Source organism: Pangasianodon hypophthalmus, chromosome 11 (genome assembly GCF_027358585.1).
Source record: "Pangasianodon hypophthalmus isolate fPanHyp1 chromosome 11, fPanHyp1.pri, whole genome shotgun sequence".
In the NCBI taxonomy this organism is placed as follows: Eukaryota; Metazoa; Chordata; class Actinopteri; order Siluriformes; family Pangasiidae; genus Pangasianodon; species Pangasianodon hypophthalmus.
Genome location: NC_069720.1, coordinates 2,067,556 through 2,089,195, shown reverse-complemented (window position 1 = coordinate 2,089,195; position 21,640 = coordinate 2,067,556). Strand labels below are relative to the sequence as shown.

The window sequence follows — 21,640 nt, the reverse complement described above, 5'->3', positions numbered from 1 at the left end:
CGATCAAATTATGATGAATATGTTGTTGTAAAGATAATCGTACATTAATATTACATTTTGTGATTTTATTTGTTCTCATTTAATCTGTTCATTACCAATTCCTGTTATATAGAAATAAACAATAAGTCTTGGGATCTTTCAATCTTGATATATTATTATTAACCTATTAATATAATTATTTTTGAAGAAGAGTGGAAAGGATTAAAATGTGTCAACAGCAATAAAAATCTTGTGCAAGACTAGTGGCTGTGTCTTATGATTTAATGATGATTATTTAATGCTAATTTCTGTCCAAGATTATCCACTTTTCAGGCAGTTTAAACAGCGCATTTACGTGTGTAGTCTATGTATAAAGACTATAAATGTATAAAGTCTGTAACAAAGTAAATTGTATTAAAAAACAGTCAGTTAAACTAAAAAGGCAAATTCATGTTTTTCAATCGACTTGCGATGACATGCTGACCTTTCCAACATGGCGTACGCGTCGACGTATCACAACGGCGGCTAATATGGCGGCTGCTCAGTATCCCACAATGCATTTCGGGAAACGAAAACAGCAGTGAATGGCGGCGCTCGCTCTCCGCAGAGCGCCTCGGAGCTTCTCAGTGAGGAACATCTGCGACCGGAACCGGCATTTTTAGGTTGTTTTAGGTTGTTTTTTGACGCGGAAATGAGGTGAAATGTAGATGATAAACGTCTGAAGAGGATGAGGGTGAAAATGAGCCGTGAGAGGTGTCGCTTGGGAGGAGTTTTCCGTCTTTATTCGGTGAAATGAGATGAAGCAGGCTGCTGGGTTTGTCAGTGTTGTGTTCATCAGGCGCTGAGCTCTGCCTTTCCCTTGGCTTCTGCTTTTCTTCACAGTCTCCTGGAAAAGACTGATTGGATTCGCATCTGGATCAAAACATAATCGACTTAATCGACTGTCTGGTCGAAGAGGAAGAGAAGAAGAAGAAGAAGAAGAAGGAGGAGGAGGAGGCAGGATTCTTTCTTTCCAGCTGGGGAATGATAATATGTCAAGACGAAAACAGACCAACCCTTTCAAAGTGAATTGTAGGTATCTCAGGTATTGTAAACATATTCACTTCTTTACAGAGTAAACATCTTTATTTACCTCCTGGACATGGTGTATATCCTCCTAACCCTCATCTCACTGCTCTGGAGCCCTGTGTGTGTGTGTGTGTGTGTGTGTGTGTTTCTGTAGGACTCAAAACAATACTAACTTTTAATTTCTACATTTTATATCCTGTCTAATTCTGTAATTAATGATCAAACTCTCAGTAAAAGGAAGAAACACAGTGTTTATGGAACATTTACTGAGAGAAGAAATCATTTCCCATGGCTTAGGACCACAAACTAAGTAAAAATCAACTATTAATTCATGTTCTTGTTGTTTATATATGTTTAGGAGAGATTTATTTCTGTGTTAACTACTTTATGTTATGATTTTGTGTAACACACACACACACACAGAGGAAACAAAAGCACTCATGTCCAAATAAAGTGTTGAATCTTGAATCATAGATATGAAAGATATCTTAGATAAGTCTAAAGCCCTATTTGGACCGGATTAGTTTCGCATATAGAGGTGGGGGAAAGTGCGCGCGCACACACACACACACACACACACACACACACACACACAAGAAATAAAACCTTTTAAGGACAGACTGATGTGATGAAGTTACTGTAACCACCCAGAAGTTGATTATTTTCCGATAACGGCACGTCCCGAGTGTTTTATTCCTCTTACACCGCAATGATTCGACAACTATTACAGTTTTTTTATTTATTAAAAAGTGTGAGGTGTCATTCATTATCATTTTGTAGTTATATCTAACATTGTGGAACGTCCGTGAAACAAGTTCTCACTTACGTTATAGCAGCTATAAATAGTCCTGATCTCACCAGCTTCAATTTTTTCCTCTCTCTTGAAGTTAATAAGAGACCAAAAAAAAAAAAACGCAGCTTGTCGTGTTAGAGAGAAACCGCAAAAAAGCATAAACTCGTCTGTCCTGAAGATGTCGGAAAGTTACAGCTTTACCTCTGACTGTTACAAAGCGCTGACACTGGAGACTCCTTCCATACATGTTAAACATCTCCTTACAGAAAACTTCACCACATCAACCATTACACATATGCTGTTATTAAAAAAAATATATATATCTTTTTATCCGTTTATTTCTATTTTATTATTTATTTAGGATTTATTCTAATGAGGCTAGAAGCAGTGTGAGAGATTGACGACTGTCGACTATTTTCAGCTGTTTGGGACTTCAGAATAAACAGAAGATGTTTGGAGTTGAATTTTTTTCTAAACTACATTTGAAATGCGTCTAGTTTACTGTAAGCTTTAATTACAGATTTTAGGATTCATAATTGTAAAAATATGCACATTTGTTTCTCACGTCCACCTAAATGAGTGCCCTAACCCTAACCCTAACCCTAACCTAAATGAGTGACGTGAAACACTATTAGCATAAAAACACGCGTTATCGATGCTGCTCTGCAGATCGGCTATCTCGATCTGACGCTAACTGAGATTCCCTGCGAGCTTCTGCGACCGAGTCATGCCAAAAATGCGATGAGAGATTTTGCTCGCACGGGCTTTAGAACAAAATCTCTCACGCCATGAAGTTGGTATATAAGAGATAAAACTCAGTGGGAGTCGAGAGCTACAGTCAACCCAAAACTGAAACAAAATCAAATCTGATACTAAAACAGTTTGATTTTTGAGATATTACATGTTTAAGTTAGTTCACTGTAATGGTAACTTCTATAGTTTTTATAGGTTAATGTAATTTCTTTTCGATATAAAGGACCAGGACTAATAACACCATGACATTTTCATATCAGTGGGAACTGGTTTTTATTCTCATCATAATTATGACTTTCAGCAGAAATGTTAAACTCCTTTGTCACCTTTCATTTGGCTGTTTTATATTTTTAAAAGTAATAAAAAGTGTCATGCTGCTGTAAGAAAATAATCAACGACAGGGTGGTGTGATGAAGAAGAGTCACTGCTACTGTCCTGAAGCTGATTATTTTCCTATAACAGCACGTCCCCAAGTGTTTTATTCCTCTTATACAACAGCAATTGGCCAATAATATATATATATAAATAAATCCTAAAAATTTATTACCGAGTGTCACGTCGTACTTATCCATTTATAGTTACATTTAATGTTGTAGAACTTCTGCGGAACAAGACAGACAGTTCCTGTTCTCACTTACATTACAGAGAAACCACAAAATGCGTAAACTCCCCTGTCCTGAAGCTCTCAGAAAACTTAGTTACAGCTTTACCTCTGACTGACGCTGGAGACTCCTTCCAGAAATGTTAATTAAACATCTCCTTACACATTTTTACACCAGTCCCACACAGTTACTATAGAAATGATAACATATTAGAACCAGTGCATCAGTATAAAACTGTGATTTACAGGTATAGAAAATGAATCAACACCTCCTGACCAATCAGAATCCGCAATTTCACATCGCTGTGGTGTAAATGATGATAATCTGCCCACTCTGAGAGTTCATGACCACAGATACACGCTTCATTTTTCATGCGTTTTTTTTTTTTTTTTCCCAGACGGAGGCCATTTTCTTATTAAAAGCTCATCCTGAAAGGCTCTTTTGGTCTTTTGCGTTTGACATTTGCTTAACAAATTCAGAGAGAACTGAACCAAGGATGTGTGGGCGGAGCTAGAAATCTTGCAGATCACCGATTGGTCAAACAGAGCGATCACAGAATCGTCCTGGTCTTAATTAACGGTTTTACCATTAAAAAAAAAAAAAGTACGGCAAGATGATCATCTTTTTTCTGCAGGATTTAGAAGTTTTATCATATGATTTAATATTTTAGATACATTTTTATTTATTTAGCCATAGGAATGTTTCCTTTTTACTAATATTTAGCTCTAGTTTACATTTCTTATCCATGATTCGTGCATAAATCTTCCATCTTGACTTCCTGTTCACTGTAAATGCTCACTGCACAATAGTGTTGTAGAAACTACATAAATTAGTTGTATTAGTTGTATTTCTGTTGTATTTCTAAGCCGTCTGACGAAGTTAGCACGCAACTTTCTATCCGTGTTTCACTACGATTAAAGTAATGGCACCCTCGAACTAGCCGTGTTCACAGGAACTTTAAAGGTATTTCCGAATCTGGATTTTTTTTTTTTTCTGAAGCTATCTTGTGTTGTTGCTCGGTTTGGATGGTGTATAAATATTTTAACAAGGTCCGTGAGCTGTGTGTTGCGTTTTGAGAGCAGGTTGGAGTGATGGAGAATGATTCTTGTACATAAATCACACATCGTAAAAGAATTCTTGGGTCATGAGTTTGAGATTGGTCTTTAATATGATGTGTCGATGTTATCGACGGCAGATTTAGTAGAGACAAGTTTTGTCTGTGTGTGAAATTTGTTAAAAATTAAAATCTCAGAGTGTGAGCATTGCTACGACGCTCGTCTAAGAGCGACCAATAGGACGACGGCGTTGGATGATGCCAAACTCACAGGACAGCTACGAATACGCCAACAGCGACGATGAAACGTAAATGAAACCTGCTAAAAAACGATCCTTGTTATCTCAAGCTCACTTTGAAGAACGAGCTGATTTCCGGATCGTTCTGATCGATGGCGTAAGCAGCGTTGTACTATACGTAGTCCATTTTTTAATCACAGGTCTATCGTTAGAGGATCTTCGTCTTGTAATCTGACATGGAGGCCACACATTATGGCCCAGACTCATACAGTGTGATGAGTAATATTAAAAGAGCGCTGAAATCACACAGACGATCAGCTGATACAGACATTAAGCTCATTTCATTTCCTAAAGTGTTCACACCAACACAGGGTACAAGGGCCTCCACCCTTGCAAACGTTTCCTGTCTTGTGAGTGTGTGTGTGTGTGTGTGTGTGTGTGCTGTCTGTCTGTATTTTTTCAGTCAGTCCTGGGGGTGGGTGGGTGTTGAGAGGTGGGTGCTGTGAATTCAAGGCCACTCCATAGCTCGGTGTTTAAAGTTTTGGCATACTCTGTCTCTTTTGTGTGTTTTGTTTGTAACCCCCTCCTCTCCCTCGCTCAGACTCTCTGCCCTGGTGCGACTCGGACCCTTTCTGCCGTTGATGAGTTTGTCTCTTTGTCTGGATTCGGTCAGACACTGCGTCATCTGCCTACAGACACACAGACGTAGAGATAACATCAGAGTGGCAGCAGAACGAGACGGGAAGAGGGAGGGAGGGAGGGTAGATAGACAGATGTACAGACAGAGCCGGGCTGAACGAGTGTAGGGGGATGGGTATCTCTCACATCAATCACTGGCTGCGAGCCGTCGAGCCGGCCTGTTGTGGCAGCTCGGAGTTGAATACTGAGACCGTCTTTCCTCATGCAAATCTGACGCCGTGTGAGAGAGACAGATCGGCGGAGGGAGGGACGTGTTCAGCGTGTTCAGCATGTCTTCTGTTTCAGGAAGAATTTGTTGAAAGCAAATTTCAACAGCAAAAATCTTAAACTGTATTATCTCTCTCTTTTTTTTTAAAATCATTTCTGACTTTGTTCCTCTACTCACATCCTCTAAAATAAAGTTTTTGCTTGGCCTCACCGTACTTTCACACCAGCACGTGAGAAAGCGTTCATATTCCACGTCCGTACGTGACGCGGATCTGCGAATTCATCAACAAGCGATATTTAAATACAGGTTTTCTCCATTCTGCAAATTATGCAGATCAGGTATGATGTTGTAAAGAAGCGATTGTCTCGAATGATTCCTCAGAGCAAATCCCGTGGCGCGTGTGGTCCGGCGTTTCTTCAGTTCCCCACTCGCAACAACGCATGCATTCGACTTACCTCAGAAATGAGACGTCGGCGCTCGGAACATGAAATGACGTTATTTTCGACCTCTGCGTATTCGAGCTACAAAGTGAGAATTAAAAAAACATGGATGTCTTTGGTTAGCAACAAGCTAGCCAGCTAACTGGGATGAGTGACGTATATCTTTCTGCTCAGAACAGTGAACTGTATCATCAGTGTTACAGAATTAACAAGCAGATGTGTCTGTATGCTGATTAATCTGTTGTTAAGTAAATATATATATTTATACAGTAGTGTGCAAAAGTCTTAGGCACATGCAAAGAAATGCTGTAGAGCAAAGATGCCTTCAGAATTAATGAAATTAAATGTTTCTACATCAAAAAAATACTATAAAAAGCATTAAACAGTAATAAATGAAACAAAGTCAATATTTGGTGTGATGATCCTTCGCTTTTAAATAAATAAAGCAGTATCTGAGGTGCAGTGTGTGCAGTTTTATAAGGAAATGAGCTGGAAGTGTTACTGAGCATCTTGCAGAAGCAGCCACAGTTCTTCTGGAGACTTTGACTGTCGACTCGCTTCTTATTTCTGCAGCGAAACCCAGCAGCCTTCATTATGTTTTTATCTGAAAAGTGTCTCTTACGTAATCTGCTGCTTTCTTTACTGACATCCAAACATTTTTCTGTAACATTTCACTTTGTGCTGGAAAACTAATGTTTGGAATCTAAACTGTTTTTGTACTGAATCAATAATGTAGAAGTCATAAAATAAACATCTATAACAAAGTTTGTACTAAAAAAAAAAGGGGGCCTAAGACTTTTGCACTGTACTGTGTATACACCCACACACACACACACACACAGTATAACTCATTTAAAAATAAAGACATGCTCATTTGTTTACCGCTGATGCTCTGAGCAGCCATTTTGATTTGACGTCACTCGGAGTTGAGGAGACCATCCCGAGTACCAGAGCTGATTGGAAGGTCAATGGATCCTGTTTACAATTTGACATGCAAAAAACTGATAACCGTGGTTTCATTTAATCCTGTCATATACGACCACTCGTTAAGTTCGTATAGAGATGTTACGAAGAAAACATAAAGCTCGGGAGTAAGTAGCAGAGATGATCGGTTTGTCTGGCGAGTGGGCGTGGCTAGTACAGTTAGCTTGCTATAATAATCTGATCTGACTGCGAAGCAAGAAAGCAGCACATATTAATCAAACAACCAGTTGTCACACTGATTAGTGCGTTATTTAATTTGTGTTTAACTACGTAGCTTTAGAAGCGATACATACATACATACATACATACATACGTATAGCACTGGACATTTCAGCCAGGGGGCGGGGCTTAATTCATTCATACGCTGACAAAACCTGTCAATCAAACGCCATTAACAGATTAGTGAGAGATGTAGATGAAGACTTTTAGAGGTCGGGTAGTGACGCGAGGTTAAAATGAGAAACAGTGGCAATTTTTCCATTTCTAAAAGTTTCTTTCTCTACAGCTGATTTATTTGTCTTACAGAATTCTGGTTTGTTTCTTGTTTTGCTTTATAGTTTCGTATAAGTTCAGTTCATTTTCCTGAATCGAGTGTCGAGTAAAGCTGCTTCAGACACCTTTAATATTATCTGATGTTCAGCACAAAACAATGAAATGAGCCTTAATCTCTGTTTATTAAATGGATCGGGCGTTTCAGTTCACACTGGCCCGGGATGTCATTCATTCATTCATTCACTCATTCATTCATTTATTAAAGTGCAGAGCTTCATTTGTCACTACGAGTGAGAAAATATATCATAAACTGTCAGCATTGGACCGTCTGATTATTATAAACATACGTTACCACTGTATATAGTCAAATGCAGTTCATCAGTCGTGAAGGTGTCCACTTTCCGGAAGGTTACGGAAAATAACAGTTGTGCATTTGTACAGCGTTTTATTATCTTTCGTCTCTCTTTTTTAAAGTGCATATTTTAATTCCAAAAATTTTCAGAGCTATAATGCAGTTTTTTTTTCATTAAAAAAAAGCTGAAGATGCTGATTTATCAGAATTAGTTAATTATGACTACATCCTGTTTAAGATTTTGTTTTTTGTGATTAGTTCATCAGCACTATGACTGACTTTTGGACAGATTGAATCCATTTTCTGTTATAAATCCACTTTCCTCTGCGATTGAATGGTTTTCCACTGGACCCTGTAGTACGTCATGGAATCCTACGGTTCTGATCCGATTCCTAAACTAGCCATGCCGCGGTCTCTCTGTTTGCGAGCTATAAAGGTAGATAATGATACCTGTGGAAGTAGGAGGTTGTGGGAGAGGCCTAGTATTAATGTGCAAATGTATTTGACGCTAAGGGTGCCAATACTTACCCCATCGCCCAGCTGTACTTTCCGGTCCACTGGAAAAGCGCCGTGTGACATCACAGCTGGGTCACTTTCTGTCGTTATCACTTGTGTACGCTCTGGGATTTTCTGCGTGAGCATCTCTCCGGCATTTTCTCAGTAACTCTCTCTTCGTTTATCAACAGGGCCGTTTCACATGACAGGCTTCTCTGGTCCACAACACGCTTCGGAGATGGAGGCGAAAGACGACTTTGCTGAAAACCCTGCGTGCCACAGCGCCACCTGCGGAGACCTGGACGAGCAGGACGGCACCACCGGTGAACCTCCCAGACACGCAGAGAGAGTTATCCACGCCGCGCTGAAATCCCGCCACGCTAACGAGTCACGTGTTTCTTTTTCAGACGATAGCGACAGTGACTTGGACAAAGAGAACTCCTCTAACTCCTCAGGTGATGACAACATGACGTGTCATAAGGCGAGCCAGTGCTCCGTTCACGGTGGAGGCATGAAGGAGGTGAGTCTGACTGCTTTAAAGTGACCTCATAAGGCGACTGTAAAAGCACTTTAAGCTTCTTTCTGGATAACTACAGCGCTGTAGAATTCTGGATTCTGATTGGTCAGAAGCTGTTGATTAATTTTCTACAGCAGAGCAGCTGCAAATCACAGATTTAAAGTTGTTCTTGTTCTACAAGTAACACGTTATCGTTTCTATAGTAACAGCTCGTTCACGGGGACTTGTACAGCGGATGCTCCACGTGTTTTCTTCGACGAGACATTTATTTATGGAAGGAGTCTCCAGTGTCAGTGCTTTTGTAACAGCTGTAATTTTAACTGTCCAACATCTTCAGGACAGTTGCGGTTTCTCGATGACATCAAAAGCTGCGTTTTTTTTTCCGAGAGGAAAACAGAGAGGCTGGTAAGGAAACTGCTATGATGTCAGAGAAAACAGGAGCTAACATTTTTAAAAAACGCAACTAGAAATAGTTTAAAAAAATGTTTAGTCTTGTTCATTATTTAATTAAATAATTGTAATTGTTGGCAGATTGCTGTCATATAAGAGGAATAAAACTTAAGGGTGGTACAAGTAACTTACAATAACTTACTTACTACTTACAACACCTTCTCACCAATCAGAATTGAGAATTCAACAGCATTTAAGCTGTTAGTTTTTATTTTTATTTTTAATCATAACAGGTTTTTTTTTTGGGGGGGATATTTAGATATGATCCATCAAAACCGTGGAAGATCTGAATAACGTGGTTAGTCGGACGAGCACGTGTTAGCACTCTTTGCATCGCTTACTGTAAATCGCACGTCTCGTGACGGCTCGAAGAAGAAGAAAGGCGCATCATTCATATGCACTTCTGTACGAGGACACTGTACGAGCAGTCACTGCTTTACAGTAGGGTTTTTTTTTTTAGTTACTAACGACATCAAGAGATTATTAACAAAATGACCAGCATTACATTTGAGCACGCAAAAGGAAGTTCAGAAATAATCCATTTCCATTTCAGTTAAGAAAGACACTGACGTAAGATTGACCGGACCAAATCAGGCGCTTCTTTGAGGAGCTCCTCTGTGCAGCGAGAGATGAGGAAATGCGTCCTGGGTGTTATTTCAGCAGCGTGATTCATGCCTCTATGGCAAAACGGTACAAAGCGTCACCACGACAGTCGAGATGACTCACACAGATTTGTAGGAGACGCTAATGTTCCACGCTAACGCCTCCTCGTTGTCGTTGGCAGCTACATGAGCGTGGCAGAATGGACAGCACAGATAGTGTGTGTGTGTGTGTGTTTAAAAGTCATACACTGGGCACATGATACTACAGCATCACACCTCCCACACACACACACATACACACAATGACTGCACATTCTGGAGTGATTATCATTCAGGGCTGCAGCTTCATGTAGATAATATCACTGCTCATACAGTGTTTTTTTTTTTTTTAATTTATTTTTTTTATATACACGAATCCAGAACTATCTGTACCCTGATCGAGTGCCTGTGCGTGACAGTCATCACGTAGTCGTGGCTGTGAAAGAAGGAGGAGTTTCTCTGGAGGATGTTTGTTGTAATGGCTGCAAAGGAAGCCAGGGTGCCAATACTTTTAAACCACAAGTATAAATTTGCCTTTCCTTTGGCTGATAGAGCCTTAAAGCCATAACTTAAAGAGAGGGGATTTTGACTTGGATGAAATGTAAATTACACTATATATATTATATATATGTATATATATATATACAAAAGTCTTAGGCACATGCAAAGAAATGCTGTAGAGTAAAGATAAAAATAATTAAAGTAAATGTTTCTACATTAAAAAAAAACTATAAAGAGCAGTAAACAGTAATAAATGAAACAAAGTCAATATTTGGTGTGACGATCCTTTGCTTTAAAAAAAATAAATAGTATTCTCAGGTGCAGTGTGTGCAGTTTTATAAGGAAATGAGCTGGAAGTGTTACTGAGCATCTTGCAGAAGCAGCCGCAGTTCTTCTGGAGACTTTGACTGTCGACTCGCTTCTTATTTCTGCAGCGAAACCCAGCAGCCTTCATTATGTTTTTATCTGAAAAGTGTCTCTTATGGAATCTGCTGCTTTCTTTACTGACATACAAACATTTTTCTGTAACATTTCATTTGTGCTGGAAAACTAATGTTTGGAATCTAAACTGTTTTTGTACTGAATCAATAATGTAGAAGTCAGAAAATAAAAATCTATAACAAAGTTTGTACTAAAAAAAAAAATAGGGTGCCTAAGACTTTTGCACAGTACTCTGTGTGTGTGTGTGTGTGTGTGTGTGTGTGTGTGTGTGTATGTATATATATATATATATATATAATCTCATCAGCAACAAGGAAACATTACTGTTGGCAAAAATGTTTTAAATGAATCAGAAATGTTTGTATGTTAAATCTTTATATGATAAATCTTGAAGTTTCTTATTAAACCGTGCAGAAACAGAAATTAAAAAAAAAAAACTGTCATGTCATGTACCCTCCGTTATTAAAAAGAAAAAAAAAACACTCTAGCCATAGATATTAATCATGACAATTGACTGCTCTGATGCTCACCGTTTGGTACAGGTACATATAGTACGACTCACTCATGACTAAATGTGGGATCAGGGTGCGTCACTGTCGAGAATACTCTGTCGAGAAGATGTTTGCTGTTAGTGTAAGTGTTTACTGTTGTCTTTAAAGCACTTCCTGTGTGTGTGTGTGTGTGTGTGTGTGTGTGTGTGTGTGTGTGCGCGTTCGTTCTGTTCATTAGGAGAGCGAGAGGGATTCAGACCTGGGGAGTAGTTATGCGTGTCCCATCTGCACCCTGGAGTTCGACAGCCCAGATCAACTCATTGCACACGTCTATCAGGTGAGGACATCATCACTAGCACCACCACCATTACTACCACCATCATCACCATCACAACCACCATCATTATCTCATCATCACCATAATCATCACCATAATCATCATTACCACCACCGTTACTACCACCATCATCACCACCACAACCACTATCATTATCTCATCACCATAATCATCACCATAATCATCATTACCACCACCGTTACTACCACCATCATCATCACCACCACAACCACCATCATTATCTCATCATCACCATCACCGTAATCATCATTAACACCACCACCATTACTACCACCATCATCACCACGACCACTATCATTATCTCATCATCACCATAATCATCACCATAATCATCATTACCACCACCGTTACTACCACCATCATCACCACCACAACCACCATCATCTCACCATCACCGTAATCATCATTAACACCACCATCATTATAACACCATCATCACCATGATCACTATCATTATCTCATCATCACCGTAATCATCATTACCACCACCGTTACTACCACCATCATCACCACGACCATCATCTCATCATCATCACCGTAATCATCATTAACACCACCATCATTATACCACCATCACCATGATCACTATCATTATCTCATCATCACCATTATCATCACCGTAGTCATCATTACCATCATCACCACCACCATCACCACAGCCACCATCATTATCTCATCATCACCGTAATCATCATCACCACCACCATTACTACCACCATCATCACCACCATCATCATTACTACCACCGTCATCATCACCATGATCACTCTCATTATCTCATCATCACCATAGTCATCATTACCATCATCACCACCACAACCACCATCATTATATCATCATCACCATCACCAAGACCACTATCATTATCTCATCATCAATAATACCACCGTCATTATCTCACCACCATCACCATAATCATTACCATCATCACCATGGCCGCTATCATTATCTCATCACCATAATCATCATTATCGTAAGTCGCTCTGGATAAGGGCGTCTGCCAAATGCCATAAATGTAAATCGTTACCATCACCGTTATCATGATCATCACTGCCATCACCACCATTATATTCACCATCACTATCATCACCACCTTTACCACCATCACCATCATTATATTCACTATCATCACCACCACCACCACTACCACCATCACCACCATTATATTCACCATCACTATCATCACCACCTTTACCACCATCACCCCCATTATATTCACTATCACTATCATCACCACCTCCACTGCCACCATCACCACCATTATATTCACCATCACTATCATCACAACCACCATTATATTCACCATTACTATCATCACTACCTTTACCACCACCATTATATTCACCATCACTACCATCACCACCATTATATTCACCTCCACTTCCACCATCACCACCTCCACTTCCACCATCACCACCATTATATTCACCTCCACTTCCACCATCACCACCTCCACTTCCACCATCACCACCATTATATTCACCATCACTATCATCACAACCACCATTATATTCACCATCACTATCATCACAACCACCATTATATTCACCATCACTATCATCACCATCACCACCATTATATTCCCCATCACTATCATCACAACCTCCACTACCACCATCACCCCCATTATATTCCCCATCACTATCATCACCACCTCCACTACCACCATCACCACCATTATATTCACCATCACTATCATCACCACCTCCACTACCACCATCACCACCATTATATTCCCCATCACTATCATCACAACCACCATTATATTCACCACCATCATCACCACCTCCACTACCACCATCACCACCATTTTATTCACCATCACTATCATCACCACCTCCACTTCCACCATCACCACCATTATATTCACCATCACTATCATCACCACCTCCACTACCACCATCACCACCATTATATTCACCATCACTATCATCACCACCTCCACTACCACCATCACCACCATTATATTCCCCATCACTATCATCACAACCACCATTATATTCACCACCATCATCACCACCTCCACTACCACCATCACCACCATTATATTCACCACCACTATCATCACCACCTCCACTACCACCATCACCACCATTATATTCACCATCACTATCATCACCACCTCCACTACCACCATCACCACCATTATATTCACCATCACTATCATCACCACCACCACTACCACCATCACCACCATTATATTCACCATCACTATCATCACAACCTCCACTACCACCATCACCCCCATTATATTCCCCATCACTATCATCACCACCTCCACTTCCACCATCACCACCATTATATTCACCATCACAATCATCACCACCTTTACCACCATCACCACCATTATATTCCCCATCACTATCATCACCACCTCCACTTCCACCATCACCACCATTATATTCACCATCACTATCATCACCACCTCCACTTCCACCATCACCACCATTATATTCCCCATCACTATCATCACCACCTCCACTTTCACCATCACCACCATTATATTCACCATCACTATCATCACAACCACCATTATATTCCCCATCACTACCATCACCACCACGACTACCACCATCTCCACCATTATATTCACCATCACTATCATCACCACCTCCACTACCACCATCACCACCATTATATTCACCATCACTATCATCACCACCTCCACTTCAACCATCACCACCATTATATTCACCATCACTATCATCACCATCACCACCATCATATTCACCATCACTATCATCACCATCACCACCATTATATTCACCATTACTATCATCACCACCTCCACTACCACCATATTCATCATATTCACCACCATTATATTCACCACCACTATCATCACTACCTTTACCACCATCACCACCATTACATTCACCACCACCATTACCACCATCCCCATTGTCATTTAATACCAACACCACCATCACTACCATCAACACCACCATTATATTCACCACCACCATCATTATTACCACCATCACCCTCACTGTCTCTATAGGACCTTTTTCCACTGCTGGAAAGAAAGAAAACTGGAACTTTATCTGTCAGCCCTCAGCCAGTTATCAAAGCTTCGACTTGTACTAGATTGACACACTGACAAGAAATAATGGTGGTGGGGCTATCTGGGGTTAGTTTCACAGAGTGAGATATTTCACACAATTCACACAACTGATCAACACCTAAAAAAAGAGGTCTGATTTTTTCTGTTGTACAGTAGAATGTGCTGCTTGATTTTCCCAGCCTGCACAAACATTTATGTTTAACATCTTCAGTGCACGCGTTGTTGATAACGTCCTCATAACGTTTTCATTTTCATCAACAATTTAAAAGCATTTTTATTTCCTCACAATGCACAATTAATCTTGTTGAACAAAACAGATGAGGAAGCAACTTTAATCCAAACTCTTCTTCGATGTTATATAGAAGGGTATTGCATGTTGGGGGGAAAAATGAACTCAAAATTAAAACCCTAATCCTATTGGGGACGGATACAGATCTTGAAATGTGCAGTGGAAAATCCTCTTTAAGTCCATTTAGAGGTGTTAATTAGCTAGCAGGCAGATCTCTCAGCTAAAGCATTTCAGCAGTTATAATCGAATACAGGATCTGTGCTGATGAAACTGAAATGCATTTACTGTATGAAATGACTGCATCTCTCTCTCTCTCACTCGCTCTTGCTCTCGCTCTCTCTCTCTCTCTCTCTTTCTCTCGCTCTCGCTCTCTCTCTCGCTCTTGTCGAGAGCAGCACACATCGACGGTGGGCGGCAGTAAGAGTTACGTGTGTCCAGTGTGTGGACGAGCTCTCAGCTCACCGGGTTCTCTCGGACGTCACCTCCTCATTCATTCAGACGACCGACTCTCCAACTGTGCAGTGTGTGGAGCTCGCTTTACCGACACCAACAACTTCAACAGGTCTGTAACCCAAACTCCCGTCCATCTTACTCGCACGTCGGCCGTGTTACTCACGACGTTACGCTCAGGGTGGGAAAAGGGACCAGGAGTGCTCAGTAACGAAAACATTCATTCGTTTCTACAATACACTTGCACTGATCACAAGAGAGATATAAAAATAATACTCAGTAGTTGACAAAAATTGACTTTAAATCTCAAACATCTAATGAATTTACTATTGATTTACTAACAAACATCTTTTACATACAAACTACCAGCACTACTACATCATTCTACTCCGAATGAATCGCTGAATCCGATATCCGTTTAGTATATAGTGTTGACTCGTTTCTGATTTATAAAAATTGCTTTGGAATCAAATTGAAAATGAATCGTGAATCAAATCGGCTCCCTGTCATTGATTCACACTGATCGCTGAAGTGGTCAGATCGGACAACGGACACGATCGAGCCTTAAAGCAAGAAGTAAACGGATATGCGAGTCTTCTTTATGAGCGTTTGTTATTTCTAAGGAAATATATCATCATATCATATCAACACTAACTAGATAGTTAAACAAAGCAATAAATATGAACTCATCATCTTTAACATTAACACTTTCAGTATGACATCATTTTTCTGTCATTTATTTCCACACTACAGGGAAAAGCTGAAAGAGTTCCTCAGTGCCAGTGATTTAGAGCACAGCAGCGGAGATCAGCCCTGCTCCATGGTTCAGGCCGTTTCTGTGTCTGATGGTCACATGTCCATCCAAGGGGCCAATCACGGACCCGCTCCAGGCTCGGGCTTCCCCCCGCTCCCGGGCAGCCTCCTCTCCTCTGGATCTTCACTGCCCTCTTTCCCCGACACCCTCAACCCGCTACCTGACTTGTTAAACCCCATGCCCGTGTATCCGGCAGGCGTGCTGCTGGTGTGTAACAGCTGTGTGGCGTATCAGCAGCTGTCGGGCAGTCCGTCCTCCGCGATGAGGAAGTGGGCATCACGGCGCAGGAACGAACCGGCCGAGGCGCGGATGCAGCGACTGGAGCGCGAACGCGTGGCCAAGAAGAGCAAGCGCGAGCGTGAGACGCCCGAGGAGCGCGAGCTGAGAAGGCTACGCGACCGCGAGGCAAAGCGCATGCAGCGGCTGCAGGAGACGCAGGAACAGCGAGCGCGACGTCTGCAGCGAGACCGCGAGGCCATGCGCCTCAAACGTGCCACCGAGACGCCCGAAAGGAGACAAGCGCGGCTGGTGCGCGAACGAGAGGCCAAGCGACTCAAGCGGCGACTCGATAAGATCGAACCAGCATTGCGCGCACAGATCGAGCACGATCCCGCCGCCGTGGCCGCGCTCACCGCCGACGTCAACCTCTTCCAATTCCCTTTCCCCGTCCCCGTCTCCTCCATGGACAACGGGCTGTTTATGAAACTACCCTAATCCGACAAAAACACACAGACTAGCGGGAGCATCGGATTTCTTCTTATGTGTAATAAGATCAGATTATTCCACGACTGCTTTAGATGGTCACATGATCACTGGCGAAAGCTCTACGTTTATTTATAAGCAGGTGATATTTGTCCCGAGGTGAAAATAGAAATGCTGTTTGTGCCCTAATTCACGTTACGTAACATTAACTAGATCAGTAGCACACGCAACGTAATAATTGGTATAACCTTAGCTAGCTTGTTAGCTACTGATTATATTTACTACAAGCCTAAGAAGTGAAATTAAGGCTGGTAGTGAGGTCACATGATACCGTTTGTTTTTTTATTAGAGGAACAGACTCACCTTTGCACACTTCCGTTTATCTTTCTGGTGTTTTAGGGGACAAACAGCGGTTCTGTTTCACCTGAGCACAAATAGACACTCCGTTATTTATACACGACAGCAGGGTAAAGACTATTTGACATCCCTGCCTTATGAACAAGCATGTTTTAGAGATCTGTCATGCGTAATTCTACAGATCTAGTTTGCATGTGGACCTACAGTGAGGAGGAAGAGACGTGCAGCCACGCCCTCGCACGCCCCGCCCTCTGATTGGCCGGAGTTTACCTGTAGCTACGACTCCTCCTCCCTGCTGGCGATCTGATCCACAGATTCAACTACCTCGTCTCAGGACTTCTCTGTGCTCGACGTCTTCTGTCTGGACTGCAGGGACTCGACACACACACACACACACACACACACACACACACACACACACTGACTGGAACGCAGTGGTGTTGGTGCTAAGCTGCTTTCATACTGATGTCATATCCGTCAGATGTCGTTGATTTTTATGTATTTTTCTTAAAATCAGAGTTAGAAAAATTACGTACTAGAATATAATCATGAATCAGCCAATAGGGGACAGTAGTGGGCGGGGCTTCGATCACTCTAACCACATCCAGAGACATATATTCCAGCCGTATCTAGCTACGACAAAATGATTCAAATCATAAATTCCTAAATATTGCTTCTGACTTTATGCTGCTTAAAAAAAACCAAAAAAAAAACCAAATATAACTGAAAATGAAGCATTCATGATTTTTTTTTTTTTAATGAATATTAGCAAATTAGCTCCATTACAAGACATTTATTATGCAGCGCCCTCTAGTGTCATGTTCTGGTATTTTTATTTCTGAATATTTCCTCCTTTACTATTGAACCCAGTTTATACCGCAGCGCTGTAGAATTCTGGATTCTGATTGGTCAGAGGGTGTTGATTAATTTTCTGTAACAGCAGCTGTGACAGTAGTGCAGATTTACATGAATGCGCTCGTTCTAATACGGATCATTCATAGAGACTCGTACGGCAGACGCTCCACTGACAGTAAACAGATTAACGCAAGGTATGTAAGGAGACGTTTATCGAAACATTTACGGAAGGAGTCTCCAGTGTCAGCTCTTTGTATCAGTCAGCCAGTAATGCTGATGATTGAAACGTCATTGTGAAAGCAGCCTTATGCACTGATACACTCTTTCAGTGTTTGTGTGCTCTTCTGAAAAGAGGAAATGCCACTGACTCTCTCTCTCTCGCTCTCTCTCGCTCTCTCTCGCTCTCTCTCGCTCTGTCTGATAAAAACATGGAAACAGAGCGGTCCACGCTGAACTCCTCTGGCTTGTGGTAAACTCCAAACCTCCATGCTGATCTACAAAACAAAAAACACGGGTTCCTTCTTGTCTCAGGGATGTCGAGGGTGAACCGGTTCGTCCTCGCAGCCTGAGAGAGAAGAGGAGAGGATAGAAGAGAAGAAACTCTTCCTCCTCCGCCTCCTGCATCTCCTCTTTCACGCTGCAGAACCGTTGAGAGAAACACTGCCTCGTCCTCGCTCCGCTCCTTTCAGCCACATCAACCTGCTGCTTTCTTTCAGTTTCACACCTCGTCCACGCCACCAAGGTTTCAGTACCGTTTTTCCACGAGCGCTCATCCGACTCCGAGTCTCCGTCTCCGTACCGCGTGCCGTGTTCGTGAACTCTCGTAGCGCCGTTCTAGTCGAGTCTCTGTATACATGATGAATGCTAAATGAATGCTAATGTTGCCTTTGTCACTGGAGAATTTTTTTATGTTATGGTTTTATATCGAGACAGGCATGATGAGTTCTGTTTAAAATAATTATTATTGTGTAAAAAAAAAAAAAAAAAACAATAGATTGCATGAAAGATGGATGAATGCAGATCTGAGTGAGCATGTTTGTATTTGATTACTGGAAATCAATGCGTTAGAAGGTAAATAGTTGAATAGACATATACATATTTATTAAAGCTGCTGTAAGCGATGTTGGCTGCTGACGAAGGCCACGCCTTTCCCCTTCAGGCCCGCATTCAATATGGACAAAAATAATTGCAAATATATTCGCAATAGGCACATTTTCTATGATTTATCAACAACACGCACTGAAAATATATCTGGCAACCCGGGAAAAAAAATTGAGTGGTTTGAAATTCTTAAAATTGTAAAAAAAAAAAAAAAAAAAAAATCAAGAAAACTTCTTTAAATTTGGCTAAACTAGCTAGCTAATATTGGCATAAAAGGATATAAAATAAAGCTAGCTGGCTAGCGGTACACCGAGCGGTTGTCGCTGAACTAGCTACAATTGTGAGGAAAAAAACGAAGCTAGCTAAAAAGGTATTAAAGAGGTAGCTAAACCACACCTAGATGACTAGCTAGCTGGAAATTGTAACTGGGATTTAGTTTTTTTTTGTTTTTTTTGTAAGAGTGGACCACCATTTTGTACCAGAACTTCTGATATGATATCGAACGCAACTCCGCTTCACTTCAGTTCCGAACCCATGCTAGCTGCAGAGAGACCCGTCTATTCAAGTGATCGCTGTCAGGATGTAAATAGCCGAAGTGTTCTTAAAAGGCGATTACAGCAGCTTTAGAAACTGTTTACATGAATTTAACTTACCCATAACTCCTGAGTGATACCTCTCGAAAAACAGGGTCAAATAATATATTGTACTTTACTGTATACTATTGTTTGTTTGTTTGTTTTTTTCCTTTCCTCCATTCCGTTTCTTTATTCCAGTTATTGCTGAAAGAAAAAAAAAAACACTGACATGCCAGTTTACGAGATTTTCCGTAACCGCTATTTTGTTCTTGCTGTCGGACTGAAACGGCAGCGTGACGTTCCTTCTGGATCAGAGATAAAAAGAGGAGCGAGTGGGTTAAATATCACTATGCAACAATTCTGTACTCCAAACCCTGTACATCTTGACACTTTCTATTGTTACTATGCAGCCGAAAGGTGACGAGGTGAAAGGACACGGGATTGCATGCAGCGACTCAACACACACACACACACACACACACACACACACACACACGAACGACTCAGGCGAGGGTTTCAGCGTAAAACAGGAAATCTGACCCCAGTTCAGCTCTCGTACTCTGAGGGAATCCTTCATATCTTTAACAGTTCCTAGCCTCCTAAAAAAAAGTTCAAGCTTGGATCCCATTTTGGTAAAATACTCTTAGGGTTTGTTCTGCGTTAGAAATGCTCCTCTAGAGCACAGGTTCCCGGCTCTGGTCCTGGAGAAACCCCTTATCCTGTACATTTTAGTGTTTTCCCTGCTCTAACACACCCACTTCAGCTCAGGAACAGGTGTTGATTAGTTGAATCAGGTGTGTTGAGAGCAGGGAAAATGCTAAAGTGTGCAGGACAGGGGGTTCTCCAGGACCTGTGCCCTAGAGGAACATCTGAAGAACCCTTAAGGCTTCTTGCAAGAACAGTGACGTAACTGTGGAGCAGTCACCAGCAAACGAGGCGTTTCATTCCAAAATGGCCGACTTTGAGGAGCGGGAGTCTTCTTCCTGGAGTTGTGGACTCGAACTCCACAGCAAAAACAGATCCCAAGTTCGGTTTCTTCTTCTGCACAAAACAAACCTCACAGGCGTCTTCTCCGCGTTTCGAATGCCGAAGCCTTTAACGTTTAATCTTTACTTTATTTTTTTCTAAGAGCGTATAACTAGAATCCTCCTGTCCTTTACGTTGATCTTGATCTGGATGTGATTCCTATTCTGACCTTTAATTAGGAGTCCACTCTAGTTTCACAAGAGAGACCAGAGATTTTATGAAACACTGGGTTTAATGAGTCCTAAAGTTAGTGTGTGTATGTGTGTGTGTGTGGGGGGTTGGGGTGGGGGGAATGATGATATTGTATGCATTGAGAAAGAAAATTGACATGTGCATGCATTATGCTATTTTATACGCTTGTGTTCTGTTCTTTGCCTGCTTCATTCTCTAGTTCTGTATCAAGGGACCTAAAGACAAATTGCCTTTTTTTTTTTTTTTTTTTTTTTTTTTAAAATGTAAGATACATTTTTTTTGGTTGGTCTTTCAGGAGACACTCTTGACCACGTTTACACACATCTACAAACGCCAAAACGACTGACGCCACGTGTCAACTTGCACATCTTGTCGCCGCACGTCTTTCTACGACCTTGACTTGAATTTAGTTATCGCGAATCATAAATCATAAAAGCCTCCTACTTCACAAAGTCCTCGTCTGATTGGCTGGACGCACTGTGTGGCGAAGCTGCAAGTGGACACGTGCATGTGAAACAGGACAGAAGTGAAAAACGTCCCACGTGTGAACGCACCTCGCAGAAAGCCATTCTCTGTTACTGGATTAACAGATTAAAATGTCAGGATGAAACTGGGATCAATAAACTTTGACCTGGCTGTAAAACGTGTCTGTGTTTTT

At 41.3% G+C, this 21,640-nt stretch overlaps 1 protein-coding gene across 2 annotated transcripts; it reads left to right on the top strand.

Annotated features, from left to right (window-relative positions):
• The first annotated feature begins 490 nt into the window (after positions 1-490).
• znf821 (zinc finger protein 821) lies at positions 491-21,625 on the top strand. 2 transcript variants are annotated; one of them, XM_053238128.1, is made up of 7 exons: positions 524-641; positions 862-1,050; positions 8,350-8,481; positions 8,566-8,678; positions 11,438-11,536; positions 15,306-15,472; positions 16,114-21,625. In XM_053238128.1, the coding sequence occupies exons 2-7, from the start codon at positions 1,011-1,013 to the stop codon at positions 16,886-16,888; spliced, it is 1,326 nt and encodes a 441-aa protein (XP_053094103.1). In that variant the 5' UTR covers positions 524-641; positions 862-1,010; the 3' UTR covers positions 16,889-21,625. The 2 variants fall into 2 exon arrangements, with proteins under 2 accessions (XP_026786593.3, XP_053094103.1); XM_026930792.3 differs by having other exon boundaries at positions 491-1,063.
• The last annotated feature ends 15 nt before the right edge of the window (positions 21,626-21,640 follow it).

Bases quoted from the DNA above. Each gene is read 5' to 3' on its own strand.
- znf821 (XM_053238128.1), top strand. From the start codon at position 1,011: ATGTCAAGACGAAAACAGACCAACCCTTTCAAAGTGAATT. The intron at 8,482-8,565 runs GTGAACCTCCCA...TTTCTTTTTCAG, and splicing joins CGAGCAGGACGGCACCACCG to ACGATAGCGACAGTGACTTG. The intron at 8,679-11,437 runs GTGAGTCTGACT...TCTGTTCATTAG, and splicing joins ACGGTGGAGGCATGAAGGAG to GAGAGCGAGAGGGATTCAGA.